This window comes from Tyto alba, unplaced genomic scaffold (genome assembly GCF_018691265.1).
Source record: "Tyto alba isolate M040663 unplaced genomic scaffold, T.alba_DEE_v4.0 Super-Scaffold_12, whole genome shotgun sequence".
NCBI classification, from domain to species: Eukaryota; Metazoa; Chordata; class Aves; order Strigiformes; family Tytonidae; genus Tyto; species Tyto alba.
The window spans coordinates 1,419,283-1,439,388 of NW_024881274.1; the positions used below are offsets into that span (position 1 = coordinate 1,419,283).

At 41.5% G+C, this 20,106-nt stretch overlaps 1 protein-coding gene across 3 annotated transcripts in view; it reads right to left on the reverse strand.

Moving 5' to 3' along the window:
- The window catches only part of NSF (N-ethylmaleimide sensitive factor, vesicle fusing ATPase), an 84,443-nt gene that overhangs the window by 53,411 nt on the left and 10,926 nt on the right, over window positions 1–20,106 (reverse strand). For all 3 annotated transcript variants that reach the window (XM_042787326.1, XM_042787328.1, XM_032996535.2), the window contains exons 2-7: window positions 16,906–16,991; window positions 10,822–10,921; window positions 8,051–8,090; window positions 4,122–4,288; window positions 2,831–2,938; window positions 2,113–2,188 (exon numbers count right to left, since the gene is read on the reverse strand). In XM_042787326.1, coding sequence (XP_042643260.1) covers window positions 2,113–2,188; window positions 2,831–2,938; window positions 4,122–4,288; window positions 8,051–8,090; window positions 10,822–10,921; window positions 16,906–16,991 — 577 coding nt within the window. The remainder of the gene's footprint in view (window positions 1–2,112; window positions 2,189–2,830; window positions 2,939–4,121; window positions 4,289–8,050; window positions 8,091–10,821; window positions 10,922–16,905; window positions 16,992–20,106) is intronic.

Consider the following 20,106-nt stretch of genomic DNA (forward strand, 5'->3'; position numbering starts at 1 on the left):
TGCTCTGATGCAATAAATTGGATTATGTTAATACTCACCTCAAGCTGTCCTATCAAAACACAATAAAAACTAAACGGGCTGTAATCATGTAATCACAAGTATGAACTAATTGCCCATGCAAATTTCATTCGGTGCTCTTAAAGCCAGTATCCTTGTTAATATGCTTAATTACAGTCATCTACAATTCAGCCTACGGACCTCGGCGGGGGGGGGGGGGGGGGGGGGGTGGGTTTCAGTACAGATGACTGGCTGTGCTTCCAGATAAAAACATCCATGTAAGGTATGTGGTTACACAACAGCCTCATGTCTCCCCACCTTTTGGAGCGCCTGTACCACATGAAGCAGACAACTACAGAATGAGAAGTCACAGCCTCGCATTTGAAGGAAGATGGTACTTCAGGGCAGCATCAAAACTCACCCTCTGCCACAAGCTCCTGCAATGCTGAATGAGTTCAATTTCACTCTCCTAAGTGGCTACTACCCTCCTATGTTTTATTTCTGTAACAAACACTCAAAGTACTGAGCATTCCCAGTCAAGCAGAGCTGTGCTTTGAAGTCTACTGCAAAAATAGTAAGTATTAAAACTCAACTGAGTGCTCATCTGAGCTGGCCATTTTCACTGAACCCCCGATCACAGCAGCCTTCACCTGCCACTTCTTATCTGTGGAAGAGCAGCAGCAAAAGGAGATGTTTTCTTAGCTCACAGACTCCAGGAAAAGGGAACAAAACAGGAAAGGAAAATGAGAAAAAAGGGAAGTATCTGTTCAAGTACAGGACTTGAATCACACCCAGAAAAGAATGCCTAGAGCCATATTACCAGCAAGGGAGGTATTTGCAACTGTAGGCTTGCTAAGTATCATCCACTTTGTAACACTGATAAGAAAAAGGAACAGCCAGACTATAACAGAGTGCTCATCTATTCTGGACAGCCACCATGGTCCCAGGGCACACACAAAGCCAGCTGCAGGGAAAGGGCCCCACTGTTCACTTTGTGATCCAGGTCCCCATCATTCAAGCTGGTGGCTCTACAGGAACACACCAGATTCCTCCCTAGCCCTACATCAGCTTCTTTCTAAATGCATGTGTGGAGGACACATCAGTTTTTCCCCAATTTCTGTACTAGTAAAGTCTGAAATTATACATAAAGGTTTGTTTTGTTGAGATTTTAGAAACTGTGTCTTTAAAAAAAAGTTCATAGTTTTGTTAATAATCTTGCTGTGTAAACAGTTAAAACACACACACACAATGAACCACTGCGCTGTGTTTTTTTTCAGCTGTCATCAATTTCTCAAGAGCAGGACTTTCAGAAGTCAAGAAAACCAAAGTGCTCTTCAGAAGCTGTCATTTCTCCTTTAAAAAGAGATCTCACTAGAAATGGGATTTTCAGAAGTTTTGCACTCCCTTCGAAATTTCGGCTACACATTCAATAAAGTTCTCAATTTCCTATTTCCCTGCTGTTTTAATTAAATTCAATTAAAAAGGTGTTGGCTTGTTAGTGTCCCTGAAAATACCATTCTCTGATGTTTAAAGAGTTAAAATACTTTAACTAGCTGCTGTCTTTTCCTGGATCTACTGGTCTACTGCACCCTTCTAATGTAGGCTTAGGAGTGCAGGTTAACTTCTCTACTCATCTAACTTGATTAACTATGGTCAGAATCTCTCAGAGTCGCACTTACCTTTTCCACTCCTAGCTGTGTCTGCATATTTTGGATACACTGTGGTGATAAGCATAACATGGAGACCCACAGAACTGCTCTAGTATGTTGGTCAGTTGTGGAGCGTCACACTGGGAGGATAGTGACTTTTACAGACCCCCTGTTTAAAAGCAGCAAGGTCTGCTGGAAGGATGGTTTCTTCTCAGTGCAGTGGTTTTCAGAAGAGTCCTGAGCATCTACAAACTGCTTTCTAAAGGGTGTGACAGGTTCCTAAGGGATCAAATCCAGTCATCTGCTGGTTTAAAAATATACCTGGGAGATATTTTGAGATGCAGTTTTCAATGGATTAGGTCAACTGATGTAACCAGAAAAACAAACGTGGAGGCATACAAGTCTGAGGCCTGAAAAGCAGCAAACTTCAAGCATTATTTATCTCTCTGGATACAGTAGCACTTACCAATCAGATTGAGAGAGGAGTTCTCAGCCTTTTCAAAGGCAACTTGACTGTTTCCTAGAACCAAACCAACCTCAATCTGTAAAAAGGAGGGAAACAAATAATTACACTGAGCCATTAGGTTTAACATCAGATTGCTCTTTAGGCATCTCCAAGCACATCTCAGAAGGCAAGAAACAGCAGCAAAAGCTCCACTACAAAAGTCATTGGGAAGAACGTGAAATACCAACACCTCCCATAAAACTAACATCATTGAATGCAGAAGCTCATCAGGTATAATAAAACAGCCTTTGAAAGTTATATGTTTAGTTCAAAACCAAGTATTTTATTTCAGCAAGATCTGGCAAGTAAAGAAGGAAATAAAATCACGTCCTTTCTCCAGAAGGAAAAATCAAAACTGGACATATCTGGAAGACAAAAAGGCTCAAGAGAGGATGTTTCCATGAATTAGTACATAAAGACCAAAAGATATTACTTGTATCTTCCCCAGCTCTGCACTTCAGTGGGTGCAGTTCTAAGCTCCCAATTACACAAGCACAGGCAACTGCATTAAACCGCAAACAATGTTCTTTATCTTCTCTAAGGCAAAAAACACAGCCAGAAAACAAACATGCAACTTCTCTAAATCAAAGCAACTTATATTCCTCCTTATAGCAAGATCTGATCAGTACTTGAATCTCTGCAGTCCTTAGGGAACAAACATGAATTCCTGTGAGCTTACCTTCTGCTTTTTGCTTGCTCCAGACTCTCCTTTGAGAATGCTGGGGTCCATAGCTTCCATGTCCTTTACCAACAGGCCAAAAAGTTTGTCATTAAAGCTGAACACAAGCTGTGGAAAATAAAAACAGATGAGGTCTTTAACTCATTAAAAAGCTAAAAAGGATTTTGACAAGGCTACTAAGATTTGAAGAGGAAAAAGGCCTAAAGACTAAGTTTGCCACCCAACAAATTCCACATAGTTTTTACTCTGTGCAGGTCTGGTGTACTGAACATGTCCTTTTCACATCCCATACTTAGGAGTAACAGATCAAAAGTAGCAGAACATAAAGTCAATTGGAAAAACTCTAAGAAATATTCTCCTTCCAATAAAAGGTTCCCTTTGCCCCCCTTTTCTCCCCAGCTAAATGTTCTATATCATCTCTTGACATTCTCCTCTCACTTTAAACATTGGTGCTAAGCAAGAAGAACAATTTAGCTCAAACCTTTTTGATCTTTCGCATTTCAATTTGACAAGGATACCTCCGAAATAATGCTAGAGTAATGAGAGACAGAATATTACGAAAAGTAGGTCCATCCCATAGAAAAATCAGGATGTCACTGCACAATTCCTTTCCCCTAAGATTGCATTTGCAACTGACTTGAGATTCAGACCCTGCAAGTTGTAAACTACTATGAAAGACAGAGCTTGACGTGTCCTGAGAATTTGGTAAACCAGACACTATTGCACATGTTCGCAGGGGCAGAAGCCCACCTGCTGCAGAGCTGAAAAGGCTCAATTATAGGGACATCAGCATTCAGAAATCCCTAGGTCAAATTCTTCATGCCTATTTTACTACTGGAGTCCATAGAGTAGCAAAAAATGTTACAATAATACACTGCACCTAAACAGTGCCACTGAGAATCAATTAAAACTGGTGTTCATTTTGATCTTTTATAGAAGGAAGACACAAAAGTTACTTCTGAAAAGATTCCAGGAGCTGCCATGCTGATATCCAACCAGGCCACAATGGAGAGAAAACCCAGCTCTCTCAAGCTTTGGGATTTTCTTCACAAAGAAAAATAGATTTCTTAAGATAAGGAAAGGGCATATTTTAAACCACCCTGATCGTGCTCTCAGTTAAAGTCATAATGGTTCAACTTCTCATGAAGAAACTATTCACACAATAAACAATTTCTGCCTATTAACTGTCCTTCACAGCGCATTATTCAGTAATTCACATCACTGTAGTACAAGCATGTGCATGTTACTTAAGTAACATTTTAGCTTTAAAAAACAAAACAAAACCCCACACCTGCTGGCCTACTGAGAAGGCTTGGCTGTTGAACTGCTGGATGAATTCAGCAGCCATCTTGTCTGTGTCGTAAGGGTTGGAGTCAATGTTCTTCTTCTGCAGAAAATCTATCTCAATTGTCATCGTGCCAATACACTGCTTAGCCTTGTCAAAAGTGTATAAGGAAACTGTTAAAAAAAATAGAGGCGGTACATTTCAGAACAATGTATTAAACATACTGTAAGTTTAGCAATACATGTTCTTCCATTTGGAATAAGTACTTAATAAAATTGAATGTATTATTTCTGATAGACACCCTTATTTCTCTTACGTCCATGTTCTACTACATGATCAAAAAACACAACAAATGTATCTCCACTGAAATGCCTGCATTTCTTTAAAAACTCTAATAGTCTCCTTTAAAACAGTTCAAACACCATACAAGCTTTGGGGGATGAGGACAATGAAAGTAAATTCACACATGCTGTAGTACCACAATAGCTGTATCTACATCTAAGGGTTTGGAGGGCATCTTCAGAAAACCCAAAAGGAAGGATTAAGAGTAATCGTGTCCAAAAAAGCGATGACAAGAGATCATAACTGGCTTTCTGTAACAACAGATTGAGTAGCCCTTCTCCAGGTTAGGTAGCAGAAAGTTACACTACCTGCAAATTCAAGCACAGTAATATGATCTATCAGGCTTCTACAGCTCAGAATGAAACATCAACTACCCTTTGCCTCTGACACAGAGGAAATAGCCCCTACCCCAGAGGTGCACTTGGGCCTAGCCTAACATTCCCCAGGTTACCTTCAGTAACACCCCTTGAAAGTGGGCAAAAAGCAAAGTGGTGTGGAAGGTACTTCACAGTCATTGTCAACTGCACCTAATCCACACAGGTCTCAAGTCACATCATGTCAAAAACAAGAGGCCACACAGGGCTGTTGCTGCTGGAAGAAAGCAAATAGAAAGGAAAGAAGAACATGGTCCACAACTTCAGGGCTACTGCCTCAGCACAACTGATCAGGACAGGATCTCACAAAGCAGACAGTCCTAATAATGCACAAACCAGACTGCAGCAAAGGACAGAAGCAGATGTTTCTCCAGAAGAGTGAGGAACATTATAGGTTTGCTTTGAGTCTAGAGAAGGAAGTCTCATCTGATACAAAAGTCACAGCTAAGGATAAAGCAGTAGGAGGTGAATAAGGGAAATGTACTTCACGCATAACTCACTATTTCCTATCAAGCCTCTTGGCAGTAGAATGGTTCCAGAATAAAACTCCAGACTCCAGAGTAGATGTGCCATCAAAACAAGCATACAGCATGCTATGACACATGGTTCATTCAAGTTCAGAGAATAAAGAAAGCCTGTCTCTTGCTTAAATTGTTACCAGAAGGCACACAGGTCATTGCAGCACATACATTTAATGTCCTTCCTGGCAGAAGAACAAGCCACCTAGAAATGAGCTGTCAAAGAAAGATCTTCCAGGAAATAGGGAAAAAGATGAAACACTAAACGACTTCCTGAACTGAAGTGTATCTACTATATCAATTTGTTTTTTTCAGAAAGGGATATGGCAGCAGGGCTATCATATAAGCCATAGCTAATGAAGGAGGTACTTTGGTCCTGTAAGGGCACAACACGAGTTCTTACCCTGCAGGTCACTTCTGGGCAGTCATTTCTTTTTACTTGCCTAATCTCAGGGTTTTGTCAAACAAAAGCTTCCAGAAAGAGTATCAGCCCCTGTATCTGGTCACATCACAGAACTGGTGTCACACGACTATTAGTAGTCCTTACATCAAGAACTGAATGTTGGGGATGTCTGGTACGGAGGAGAGCAGTAATGCACCATTGGGGATTCAGTCCAGTAAGCAACATACAGCACCAGCTTCAAAAGCCTGTAAGACCCTGGAAGACAGAGGCAGGCTGAGAAGGGAGCAGTGACCTTCTGGTGCTGAGGATGCAGCTGAGGCAGCCAGCCCCCAGCTCCGGGTGTGCACCTCCTCCTGTAACACAGAGGCTGAGGAGGCTGAACCGCGCTGAAAGAACGACAACTGCGTCCACTCAAGGCACTCAGCCTTTCCACAGAGACAAACTTACAAGACTCACTCACCTGGAAAACCTTTACCATATCATTAGGGGCTCACCTAGACTCAGCTTCACTGTACCACTAAGCAATGGACTGCATTTAAAACTGACATTTAAAACATAGTTTTTGCATTATTAGGGGAACAAGACAAAAACAGAGCTCTGGTAAATCACTAGTTTTCTCCTTACCTGTAGGATAGCTTTACAAATCCTTTATACTCAGCAGGGAGTCATATGACAGTTAGTCATTCTGCATAAAATTACTGCTTTATTTTTCTCAATACATGTTCCCACATAGTTGGTAAGTTTATAGCAAGGTCTAGTACAAGTACAATCACAAATCTGCTCTAACAGCTAATCATGCTGAATATTAGTGTTTCTTTCCCCAAGTAACTTTAGTACTAAAAAGCACTTATCTGTAGGCCAGCTGGCACATGTGAGGATTATCAACCAAACAACGGTGAGAAACAAATGAATTTATTGGTCTATCCCCCTCATTATAGGTTATTCTTCAGTTTAAAAAACAAAATCAGCTAGCAAAAAGAACTGGCTTCCAAGCAAGTTCTGCGAGGCATCTAGTTCTGTAGAGAGGCAAACAGACCCACTGTAGCTTGTCACTACAAGAGATCCCCAGACATCAGACTTCACACTCAAGTATTGATCCATGCTCATGGACTTGGTGAGAGCAAAGAAGCTGGGAAAACATAAAGCCAAGGAACAAGCTTCCCTACCAGTACCTCACATCCGCAGCTGTACCACTTCTCAGACTAGGTGGTCCTCACTTTTTGACACAGGATGTAGTCATCAGCTCTGACCTCAAATGAGAGAATTCCCTGGAATCAGAGTAAACACTTCCAATGACAAAACAGTGGCCTAACAAACAGTTTGCTCCACCTCATGACTGTGAGCCAGCCAACCATTAGAGCAGGCTTCATCACAGCAACCTCGTCAAAGAAAAGGATGAGATGGCTGCCCCCAGGAGCACACAGGTAACTCCTGATGGTCAAAAAACCAGACATGATCCATTACCTTGATCTGCTGTTGCAAAGATGGAGCCCCTCCTATAACAAGCTGCTGCCAGGAGTTTGGTCAATACTCCAGAAGGTACAGACAGATTAAACAGCAGCACCTATAACTGACAGTGATGCCAATTGTTCATAAACCAGAGGTAATGGTGACAGACAGCAAGAATAAATGAAAGATACAGCATGCAAGCTGAGAGACACAAATCAGTCTCCCCTCTGAACACTGGCCAAAACTTGTCAGGATGAATTAAGACATGAAACTGGAATACAAGTCTTCAATTTGCACAGACTCATGACAGCATCCCTTTCCCTTCATCATACTGCAGAATACTCTAGTCAGTTACTGGTGAAAACATCTGTGCTACTCTCAAAGCTCAGCACTCCAGCTATCCAAAGCACACTGCTGGCTTTTGGCAACTCTTAGCACTAACACTTCCCCATTCTCAATATTCAAATTTAGATGCCAAGAATATCCTCAACAACAACAGCTGTTTTCTGTTGGCTGATAAGAGTTCTCCGCAGCCACAAGAACAGACTATCCAGGACACGTTAAATGTTCACATCTGCATATGGACACTGAGGTCCCATACAGAGCTATGCTGATATACTAGCAGACATCTGAAGATAACCATCAAAATTGTCCTCCAGGTTTTGAAAATGTTAAGAGACGGAAAGCCTGCAGATATGAAAGCAACTCCCTTTCACCAATGAGGGCCTCACATTACCTGAAGAAAGTTTGAAGAGCTGAGATTTTCCAATTCAGTTTCACTTTAGTATGGAAACAAGGAATTCAGTTTTTATAAAACATAGGTCATCAACATGCTGCTGATGGACTTACCATCTATCTCTTGTCCAATGGAAAGTCCAGCCCATTTTCTCTGTAAAAACAAGGAGAAAAACTTCAGAAAGCCTGTCCTTCAGTAGAACAAATGCCCACTCAAAGTCAGCATCCTCACTCAGAAATGCAGGCTCCCCTATGAGAATCTTAAGAAGCAGTAAAAAAGGCCAGAATGGGTTTTTACAGAGACCCCCCAAAGTAACAGGAAATAAGTCAAAAACATGGAATAATTTCTATTAATAGTTCTATTTTCTGACCTCAGGAGGCTGTTCTGTTCAACCTCCTTCATGTCATTGGTCACCCCACCATCTCAGATGCAGAAGTTACCGTAATAGACAGGGAATTTTGTCATTCTGCTCATTCTCTACCAAAGCTCAGGTGCTGATCTCACAACAGGTAGTGCAAGAGGTAAGAAAGGCAGTTACACACTCCATGATCATTTTAAAAGCTTACATGTGTCTTCTAGCTGCAGAAAATGGTTGTAATGTGCTTCACAGTATATCACCTAAATCAAAACTTGTTCAGAGAACTAGTAAGAAAGAAACTGTTCAAATCCTTTAGGTCCCTTCAAATTCCTTTAAAAAGATTTGTGCAGCACAGAACTGCAAGAAAAGTGGGAAATGGTTCAATAATTATATGACACAAAAATCTATGACCTTTACTATGTCAAAAGTTCTGGCTCGGTAATTGCAAAAATGGTACTCTTCCAGTGGCTCTTTGTGTTATGGATTGGCTAGTGTGTATTTACAGACCATATCTCAGGCTATACAGTCTTCACAGTCTCTCAAATATCTAAACCTTAGAGAGGCATGAATCACAAAACTATGTAAGTATCATTACACAAGGCTCTGGTAAGATCACATCTGAAACATTGTACTTTATGGTCATTTATGATTGGCTTTTCATCTGGAAGGAACAAGTCTGGGAGAAGGAATACAATGACCTTTTTTAAAAATGAAAAATTTCCCCCATATGCCCTCTCCAATATGTTCATGGTTCAAGCGTAAGAAAAGAATTCCCTTGGCATAAGAGAGATCAACCTGTTAGAAATCAAAGCCCAGAGCAGGAAGTCTTAGATGTACTTACTAGTATTCCCAAGAAGATGAAAACAAATTATGTTTCCGTATTTAAACTCATACTTCATAGCTTCCACTGTTTACCTGCAAGGTCAGGAATAATTCTCCCTCTCCCCTTGACACTCTAATTCTTCAGCAAAGGAAAACCTAAACTCACCTTCACCTGACAAACCAGACACTGGTGACCACGAGCGCAGGCACGCTGCTACTCCTGCAAACATGGAACCTTGCTTAAATCTTCCAGGTTAAGCCTATGAAGTCTATCACCAAATTTCAGGACAGGAAGGGAAGCTGTCCAAGTTCTGCTAGAAAGATTGGTTAGGATCTTCTCTGTGGCAAGAGATATAGCTCAATTTCCTGTGTTTATTTGGGTGCTTTCTGCTAAAAAGATTGTCATCACTGCACTGTTCACCTTTTGGGCTCTGCAGCATGCACGTTTTCTCATGGCTTTTGGTCTTTAAGCCTAGGAATTCAGATTATTACAGAGTAAAGGTGGTCAAGAAATTTATGTGCATAATAAATGCACATGCAAACAGGCTTTCTTGGAGGTTTTAGAGCCTGTGGCCACTACCTGACCATATGTGAAACACACATTTTGTGTAACACTGACTGCAATTATCCAAGGCTTCAGGAAGTACTGGAAATTAAAACCCAGCATCAGGAATACTCAAATAAAGCATTCACCTACCAGCAGCTGTAACACTTACTACCACAGTCGCTTCTTAGAGGTAAGCAACCTCCCTCATTCCTTAGCAAAAGAGCTCTCCCGGCTCTGCAACAGCCACTGGAATCTACAATAAGCAACCCTAGACCACGAGTGCATCTACTTTAACCCTGTGATAGAAATGTCTTCTTCTGATAACTGCTTTTCAGTTTGGGTATCACATATGGTTAACATAACATCCTCTTCACCCATTCATCCGGACAAATCTGAAGTTGAACAACACATCAAAAAGCAAAATGTCATTCTGGGGCCTCTGCGAAGACATCTGTTAAGGAAAAAGTCTTGTGCTCACAGCATACAGTCTCAGCTTCTAGACCAGCTACTAGCAGGAAAATATGAAAGCACTAAATCAGTGACCATGATTGTTGTAGTTTTACTTTATGTGATTCACTGTGAAAGCTCATTAAAGGCTACAAGATTCATTTTTCTATTTAGAAGTTAATCGCATTAATTATTTATTCTAACCATCATTTAGCATGTGATAACGACTTAAGAAATAGGAGACAAGTTGAATCTATTTTATGCATTTCATTGAACTTTTCATCTAAATACTAACAATGACTGAATATAGTCAATAAAACTTCTGGCAGGTCTTTAAAAGAGCAACACAGCAAAGAAAAGCCTTTAAAGTCAAGAGAAACCGAAGAACAATAAAAATTCACAAGGAATACCAGACATTTCTTAAGCTCTTCTTTTTAAAGAGTTTGATTCTAGTGGGTTTTTAAAAGGTTAAATTTAAAAACCTTTTCTAGTATCTTTATCCCACCATGCGCCAAAAATAGATCAAAGTATTATAAGCAAGTTTGCTTCAGTTATCATAAAGGTCTCCTTGAACTTTTGCTGTCAGAAATCAAATTCGCAGCCTACATTTACACAGACATCTCCTTTCAATTAGAACTTATCTTCGATCCTGATCTCAAAAGAGATTTTGCTTATTCTAAAGAAAAACAGTAAGTCAAACCATGTAGTACCTGGGGCAAGCTGAACGCGATGCTGCCAGGAACAACTGAAGAATGGGTTCTCAGTGTGAAAATGTATTTGTGGTTGGGAGAAGTCTTCACAATAACATGTCTGGAAAAGAGAACAGTATTTTAACTTTGATTTATACTCAGGAGGACTTTGCATTGCTCCCAGTGCTGTGAGAATTCAAAAGAAACAAGCCAGCTCATATCTGGTCCTATAAAGGAAAAAACAAAAGCTTTAGACCTACACCATGACGCAGGCACACAGCAGTCCTTCACAGGATTCCGTCACCTTCAGCAATATAATGCAATCTCAAAGCCCAACTGCAAGACATCATACTAATAATCACTATTTATATTCCCCCACCAGTAGCCCTTTACTTCAGGAACTGCACTATACAAATGTAAGAACACCGAACTATAACCAAAGACCAAGGCTGCTATATCTAAAAATCAACACTGGTTTCACATCTCAAGCATCTAACACCAAAGCATCAACATTTTACCTGAATACAAGCAGTATCCCCCAGCTGTGATTTCAGTAAGAAATAGATGCAAAGACTATGCAAGGATCCTAGTATACTGTTTAGAAGTTTCATCGTGGAAAAAAATTAAAGGAGTTTCTGCACAAAAAGTAAAATCATAAGGGTGCTGAGGCTGTTCTTCCTGCTTGCTAGTGACCAACAGATTTTGAACTCAGGCAGCATTTGAAGACCAGGAATACTGTTATAAAAACAGAACAATACAAACAGTCAGGAGCAGACACAGCAGAAACAATTTCACGTGCCTGTGTCACTCTCAGAAGCTAAGCTGTCAGGAACAAAGATACTGAAAAGCTGCTTATAGTTATCCTCAGACTATGCCTGATAGCTCTTACCATGTGCTAGGCAGACTTCTTTATGGCATAAGAAAGCAAAACAAAAGGAAGATGGGATTTGTGTGCACTGGTGGCAGGGACAATGGTGGAATCAGGTTTCACCTCATCATCTTCACAGCTGTCTGTACTTTAACTACCCGTAGGGTATATGAGGCCACCAACTCATGTGGTGTTCCCCTCTCACCAACCCTCTTATCCAAGTCAGAAACTAAGGGCTAGATGAACTATGCTAACAGCCAAGGCCCACACTTCTGGCCATCCTCCCCCTCCAGCAGTGATTGTATTACATGCACATATGCTCTGTACATCTTCATTTGCATCTGCACAGCAAACCCAGCACCATCCAAAAGCAGATCTGCTGCACACGTATACATTTGCTACACTGTGTATGCATAACAGGTTCAGCCACATGGTAGAAAAGAACATATGGCCCTTTGAGACTAGAGGAAATGTGTGGCCTGCATAGCCAAAAACACTAGACATCACTAGCTTTAGGCCAAACAGACAGGGAAGCTTGCAAAACCTTTCCAGGAACTGCTAGAACCTGATGGCATAGCACGGTAAGAAAGCATTTTAAACATATCACACAGTGATACATACCTCCTCTGTCAGGTGGACCAGTGATTTGACTCTTCACTGATTCTGGCCCTAAATCACCCATTAGCAGCCTGAAACCCCAGCCGTAGGGACATGCACCCATCCTTTTCCATCTCTTCTGTCCTAAGCATAAACCCAAAAACCCATTACAGGTGGTATCGTTCCGTATAAATCTTACAGAGGAAGCACAAGGCTCTTACTGGTGCTTCATGGTGATCAGGGAGGTTTTCTGCAGACTGGAAGAAAGCAGATGCTACTCCTACCTTCAAGAAGGGCAAGAAGGAGGATCCAAGGAACTGCAGGCTGGTCAGCCTCACCTTAGTCCCTAGGAAAGTGATGAAGCAACTAACCCTGGAGGCCAAACATACTGAAGAACCAGAAAGTGGCTGGGAGCAGTCAGCATGGATTTGCAAAGGCAAATCAGGCCTGACCAGGACAGGTGGCTTTCTGCGATGAAATGGTGAGCTCTGGGGATGAAGGGAGAGCTGTGGATATCGTTTATCTCAACATTAGCTATGCTTTCTACACTGCCCCACACAACAATCCTTATAGACAAACTGATGAAATACAGACTAGGTAAGCGGGCAGTGCGGTGGGTTGAAAACTGTCTGAACCACTGGGCTCAGAGGGTTGTGACCAGCAGCATGAAGCCCGGCTTCAGGCAGTTCACTAGCGCTGCACCTACCCCAGGCATCCACTTGGGGCCAAAACTATGTAAACTCTTCATTAATGACCGGGATGATGGGACAGTGCAGACTTAGCCAGTCTGCAGATGACACCTGCTGACTGTGCTGCCATTCAGAGGAACTTGGACAAAGCGGAGATACGGGCTGACACACATCCCATCAAGTCCAATAAAGGAAAATACAAAATCCTCCACCTGGGGAAGAATAATCCCATGCACCAGTACAGGCTGGGGGCCAACTGGCTGGGAAGTGGCTTTGCAGAAAAAGACCTGGGCTCCTGGTGGACAACGAATTCAACATGAGTCAGCAACATATCCTTGCAGGAAAGATGGCCAACATCATCTCTAGCTGCATTATGATGAGCGTTGCCAGGAGGTCAGGGGAGATGATCCTTCCCAGACTGAATGTTGCCCCAAGGACTGTTTCATTTTAAATGGAGTAGTAGACAAATAGAGAAGCTGTCCAGGAAGCCAGGACTAAAATCAGGTGGTTTCCAGCACAGAGTGTATTAGCCTGAATAATTCAAATTAATACCAATACACAACCAATTGGAAAGCAAGGTAATATGTTGCAGTGTTAGACAAACACGTCTGTATGCAAAATACAAGTTCCAGCTATGCTACTGGAATACCCCACCAAGAAATACACTTGATGATAAATAACACCCTACTAGAAGTAGCTCATCAGACAGTAGAAAACCCAAGATTAAAGCTTCTTAAGACTGAGATGGATCCTGAGCAGTAGACTAAGTTTGGCTTGAAACACAACAGTGACATTAACATGTACAGATTCAGCATCTCTGCAGGAAGAAACAAACTCCACCACTGTTGGGATTCACTTCCAAAAAGCAAAATGCAAGAAAATGAGGATAACTGGTACAAATACTGTGGTGGGGACGGATATCCACAAAGATTTGATACAAATTAAAATTATCATATTGAAGCATACCATCCACCAAAAACATTTCCAGCAAACCAGAAAAACAACAGAGCCTGAGAGCAGACAAACAGATGCCAGGAAGGAAAAAAGAAAAGAAAAAACAGGAAAAAAAAAATCAGCTTTCTGAAATAAATTTCTAGCCAAGCAAAAAGATTAGGATAGGCCAAATCCTGACAGGTTCTTTGAGAAAAATCTGCAAAAGGCACAGGAACAACTATGTCTCTTCTCAAAGGGCAGGCAGTTCCCAACAGGCTATAAGCAACCCAAGTATTAAGAATGTTCAAAATAAGGCAACAACAGGAAAAACTAAATGCATTTTCCTACATTGATGTTCACCAGGAAGGAGCTTGGAGAGCTCATGGAGACACATGGGGAAAATCTCAACCTCATTAACAGCTTCTGCTTATAAACAAACAAAAGAACAATGAGTCATCAGGGTGAGATATCTCCCAAGAGCTGTAACAGATGAAACTGCTGCTTTAATTCATGTGTAAATCCTTGCCTGAAACTATCAAAACCAAAACATGGCTGCGATGCCAATTGTTAAAGAGGACTCCAGATCAGGTCCGGGAAACTGTTGGCAAGTCTGCTGGCCAGGCTGAGCAAACCAATAGAAATTATAATAGATAATATTAACCTGTGTGTCCATTAGCTTTTATGTTGGTGAAGAAAGAGCACAGCTCCTGTAAGGGAGAGGACAACTTACACATCTATGCAAAGGTGCCAGTAAGCATCTGAACAATATGGGCAGACATTCCTCTGGTGTACGTTTGGAAACCCACATAAATTATTCAGCGAGGCTGCTTAAGGGCTCTTCAGATAACTAAACTGGCATGACATAAGAGGGATGGTCTTCCCATGGAAAAGGCAGGAATAAAAGGTAAGAAGAATTAGTCAGTTCACAACACAAAAAGAAATTGCCATTGAGATAACCTGCGCTGGCTTCCTCCCAGACTGTTGTCCCCTTCACTGCCTGGGTGTTTTCAGCTGTTGTTTCTCTCTCCAAAATATACTGGGAGTCCTCAAGATAGAAGTATGTCACAGGAACTTAAGACAGCGCAACTTAGCAAACCAACACGTTACTACAATAATGCACTCATGAACTCATGCATCACAATTCCCATGAACTCATGCATCACACAATGGTGACTCATCCAATTCACAGGATGCAGAAAATGAAGCATGAAAAGTTCTGCAGTAGCATCCTGGGAATAAACCATCTCAATAATCCAAGGTCACACTCCCAGCTCTACATTGTGAGCACCAAATGTAAGTGTTAAAAGTGTTAAAGCAAAGCCCTTTGTGTAACTGTTACCAAAGAAATATTCTGTGCAGCCAGTCATGGTTAGGATGACACAAACCAAATCTGCTGACTGCGTGCAACCTACTGCAGCAGATCATAAGGATGGTCTTGCTCAGTATATCTGCAATGCAGCAGAATGACTACATCTTTCAGTAGTAGCTGAATATCATGATGCTTCTCTGTACTCTAGTCGTACACTTTTCAAAGTGATTTATCGCATCTGCTCAAAACCAAACATATGCTGCTTTCTTTATGAGCCCCAATTTCTAGAAATAAGCAGCTCTTGGGGAGAATCAGCACAGCCAGAATCATGGCCAGCCTGCTTACCAGGCAAGTCCCGGGATATTGCTTCCTGCACACTTCCACAAAGGCGATGGAAGAGGGTTCTCAGAGTGAAAGGAAAGCAGCCAGCTGCTGCAGGTCTGGAAGCTGGGTCCCTCCAGGACATTCATATTTGAGGAAATTACCATTTTTATAATGCATGAGGTATAATGCTCATTTCAGTATTTTTGTAAGTTAGTTACTTTGAAAAAAAAATCTACCTGGGGAAAAACATCATTTGAAGACACCAGGACACTACCCTGTCCAAGCAGATACTTTTGTCTGCTTCTGACGAAAAGTTGTGCTTGTTTGTTTTTTTTTCTTGTTTTGTTAGGCATTTTATACCAAAGTTGGGCTTGTGAAATCACAGTTCAGTTAATCACTAAAGGGCCAGGACAGCTCTCCAAGGTAACTACACAGCAGACTGACAGCACAAAAAGAGGCAAGTCTTAAAACACATCACTCCCTTGTTCCCAACAATTCAGAGCCACTTCATCCTCCATCCATAGCAGAATACATCAAGGGCAGGTATTTTATGCTAAGGCCCTAAGTGTATCACTCAGTATCTTTTTAAACATTTTTTCCCATTTTTTCAAACCCAAGCTCTTCCGCCTTCTGCTGCATGTGATACTCTCTCTTTCTGCTGAAATTAACTACTTCTGTCTAAAATCCACCTATCGAAATCTTTAAGAGAACAAAGCAAGGAAAATAATGGTTTTGATTGGCTTCTTTTAATATAAAGCCTTTCTGTGTGGGCTGAGCTGAAAAATTAACGTGTTTTCTACCTTTCTCGCAAAAAGAAAAGCCAGTCACCTTCTATCAGTCTCCTCAGAAGGGTAATTAAAGAATACAAATTGTTGTGCCCACACTCTGGTTGCCTTCTTTTGTTCTTGTGCGTGAAAACCCCTTAGAACAAGAGGGAGTGTGTACTGACTGCTCAGCACTCCAATATGACGTGAATGTGAGAAAACAGTAACACAACTAAATGTTTAAAATCTACTTGAGGTAGTTCAAATATTCTAACTATGTAACAGGAACAGCAGCAAAAACAAAACAATGACCAAAAAAAAAAAAAGATCAAAAAAGGCCTTAAGTCCTTCATTAAAATAGTGATTATAGTGATTATAATTAGTTAAGCAGATTCAGTGCCCAAGAAAGAAATGCTTCAGAGAAAAAATTATCATTTTTTTAGTATCTCCAGTTCTGAGAATGAGGCACATTTAAAGTTTTGGTCTCTAAAGACACAGAAGTTTTGTTAATTAAGCTACTGTACTCACCTTCCCAAATCTGAAATTTCATTCTACCTCCATGCAAATTCTGAAAACAATTCATTTTTGGTTAAAAGTTGAAAGAGCAACACTGACACTTACTGCCCAGATTGGAAGTCCTTCTCATTCACCACAGCACAGTTGGTTAGTGACAGTTCATCGGTGGGACATCTTGCTGCTTGCATAGACTATGAGAAAGAGAGGAAAAAACTGTAAAATAAAATTCTATTTTTCCTTTACTAAGCCAAGCTCAAAACTTTTGTAAATCTATAAAATACAAAATAGATCTCATGAGTACTGGCATACTCTGAGAGCATAGTCCACTGGCATTGACAAGCTCTTCTTCAAGGTTTCTCCAAATTCTTCTATGTCACAGATATTTGTGCCCAGAAGCTCTGCATTTTGTTAGCAGACCTTTTATTTTCTAGCATACCTATGAAACATACTTCCAAATTACCTAGTAAAAAGCCTGCAAGGCAAACACTGTTAACTTGCTAGTGAACCCTGGTGTTCATGCAACTTCCCTGAACCCTGCCACAAGCCAGCAGGTAGCCAAGCATTCACTGAAGGCATTTCTTGTCAAATAACAAGACATTGGGATACGGTGAAAGCTGGTAATGCAAAGCAGCCTAGAGACAGAGCAGCTCCACTACAACCCTGGGTAACCCCATCTCATCATTCTCTGCTGGGTTAGAGAGACCATGTGGGGAAAAGAGAGTGGAATAAAAATGTTACCTTTATTCCTCCCTGACACTACTCAGAAAACTGAAATCTGAGCGCATCCATTCTGGACATACATACTTCAACAATGCAGTACAGGACACCACTGAAAGTCCGCAGGAAGGTTTAATTCTCAGCCAGCTGCTATCTGACTCCACAGAATCTCTCTATAAAACTTCCCAAAAGAAATACCATGATGCAAATAATATTTCCTATTCTATAGGAAACATCACAGATCAGTAACAAACAGAAGACAATGAAGTTAAACGGTCAGTTCCAGACTATCACTATTAAAAAAATTACTGCAACAAATTTTGTGGGTGTATCCTCCCACCCTATTTTTTTTTTTTTCTTTCCTAAGGTCAAAGGAACAATCCTATTTCAGGAGTATCTGTTCAACATTTTTCCCCTACACTATTCCTCAAGAATCAGCTAAAATAACCAAATGCCACCACGCTTAGCCCAAGCTGCCCCATCCCATTACAAGGCAGCAGATAGGGGGAATGCAGCAGAAGACTGCCAAAGAGAAACCTCAGCCCTTTCCTACATCCCCAATCCCACTTGCTTCTGCAGAATGATTCCACAAAACAATGGTTGAAAGATGAAAATCGGGCTCAAAATACCTCTAGAAGTGGAGAAAAGGACGGAAAAAAAAGCAAGATGTCTCTATCATTAGCTTTGGACTGAAAAAATGTAATTTGGAGAAAAGCTAAACTTGACCACCACCCCCAACCCCCCACACCCCTCTGGCAATGTTATTTTGAGAATCAGAGCGCAACTATATTATTTGTCAGATACAAATTTGCAGGCAGTGCAACAGAAACTATTTGTCAGTGTCAACCTATTGCTAAAAGCAATTCAGAATGGATTTTCTCTTAAGACACCCTTAAACCCCAGCAACAAGAGAAGGAAACACACTGATCCTAACACACACATCTAGATAATTTCCCAAGAGTTAACATCCTGCTCAACCTTTCTCCCTGCATCCCTCTGGGCCATTTGAGAAAAGAATCAGAGAAAATTCATCTCCGTGTGGACTGAAGCAAGCCTGCCCTATAGCTCAAATCAATTTTTTATGTCGTAATGTAATTCTTCTAGAGTACTTGCTATTTAGAAAAGGACTAATTCATTATTTTTACTGAAAAATGCTCAATTGCCTTTCACATACGTGACAACAGAAAAGGATTCCATTTTCAGCCTTGAAACAGATTTATCTACCTGAATCTGAAGTGTAATAAGAGACTCAAATGTTCTTGTAATAAAAAATACATGACCACAGTGGACTTCTGAAACACACAACCTTCCTGTTAAGGCTCACTATCTTTAAGCACTTCACACAAACCATTCACCATTTTATCATTTCTCCTTCCATTTGCGAGGCGACTATTTTCTGAAGGGCATGCCCTGATAAAACGCATTAGGTAGGATATTTCTGGAGAAAACTGAGCTCCGGGATTAAGCCTTTTTACAGCACTAGTCCTCAACTGCATTTTTAATCCTTACTGACAAACTGCTTCCTACACGTGAACAGCAAGCGCCTGCCAAAGTTGCCATCCTCCTGGGTTATTCCTGTCTGCATTTGGGAACGTGCAAGCCCCACTTTAAGGAGACGCATAAAGGAATGCATTTCAAATCCAGCACCAAGTGCTCCTTTTGCAAGCTCCACAGTACACCCCTTGGGTGTGTGAGACGTGAAATAACATAGCTGCTCCTGCAGCAGTACCAGCACCGACTGTGCTCGCAAGCCCACAGCCCGGCTCATTCTCCTTCCGGGGTGTTTGGCAGAAGCCCATTTCTCCCCTGGCAGGGACCAACGTTTCAGACCACATCTATAATGCACGCTGTGCTCCCAGCTCTCCAGCATATGCTCTCCCCAAGCTCGAAGATCTTGCAGAACTTCAGTACATTATCAATATACAGAAGTGTTTTTAACGTAAAATAGCTCATGCAAGAAAATGGCTTCACCCAATGGACACAGGTTTTCATGAGTATACAAGGGACAATTTGAAGAATTCTGGTGATGTAAGAGATGATGATTAAACTGGAGAGCACCCAGACAGGAAGAAGGAACACACCATTCCAGTGAATTGCAGGGACTTGCTCCTACCTCCCCTTCCTCACCCCAGAGCTCATATCCCCAAACCCACTGCTCACAGGGGTTCTTGTCTGGCTGTCAAGCAACTGAGCTGCCGCTGCAAGGATGCGGGCACTGGCTGCTCCTGGATACATTTTTCTGGCATAAATGCAGCAGTCCGGAGCTGTAACATGAGCCACCAGAGCCTGGAGGGCTGTCACATGCCAGTGGTAGTACTGTCAAGGAACACTTTCAGCTCCTGCATTTCGGGTTCCAGCTTCCCAGGACACCAGCACACGGACACCCGGAGCCCTGCACCCCCTCCCCTCTCTGTCACCCAATGCTTTTTTTGCCTGCACCTGCACACCACACATCGGGGAAAAGAGGAAGCAACATCCTTAAGAGTATTTCTAAGTAATCTTCAACTATATTTACACAAGCTAATTTCAAGCTAACTAGTAGGTTACTGCTAGCAACTAGGCAAGGCAACATAAAGCTCAGCTCTGGCA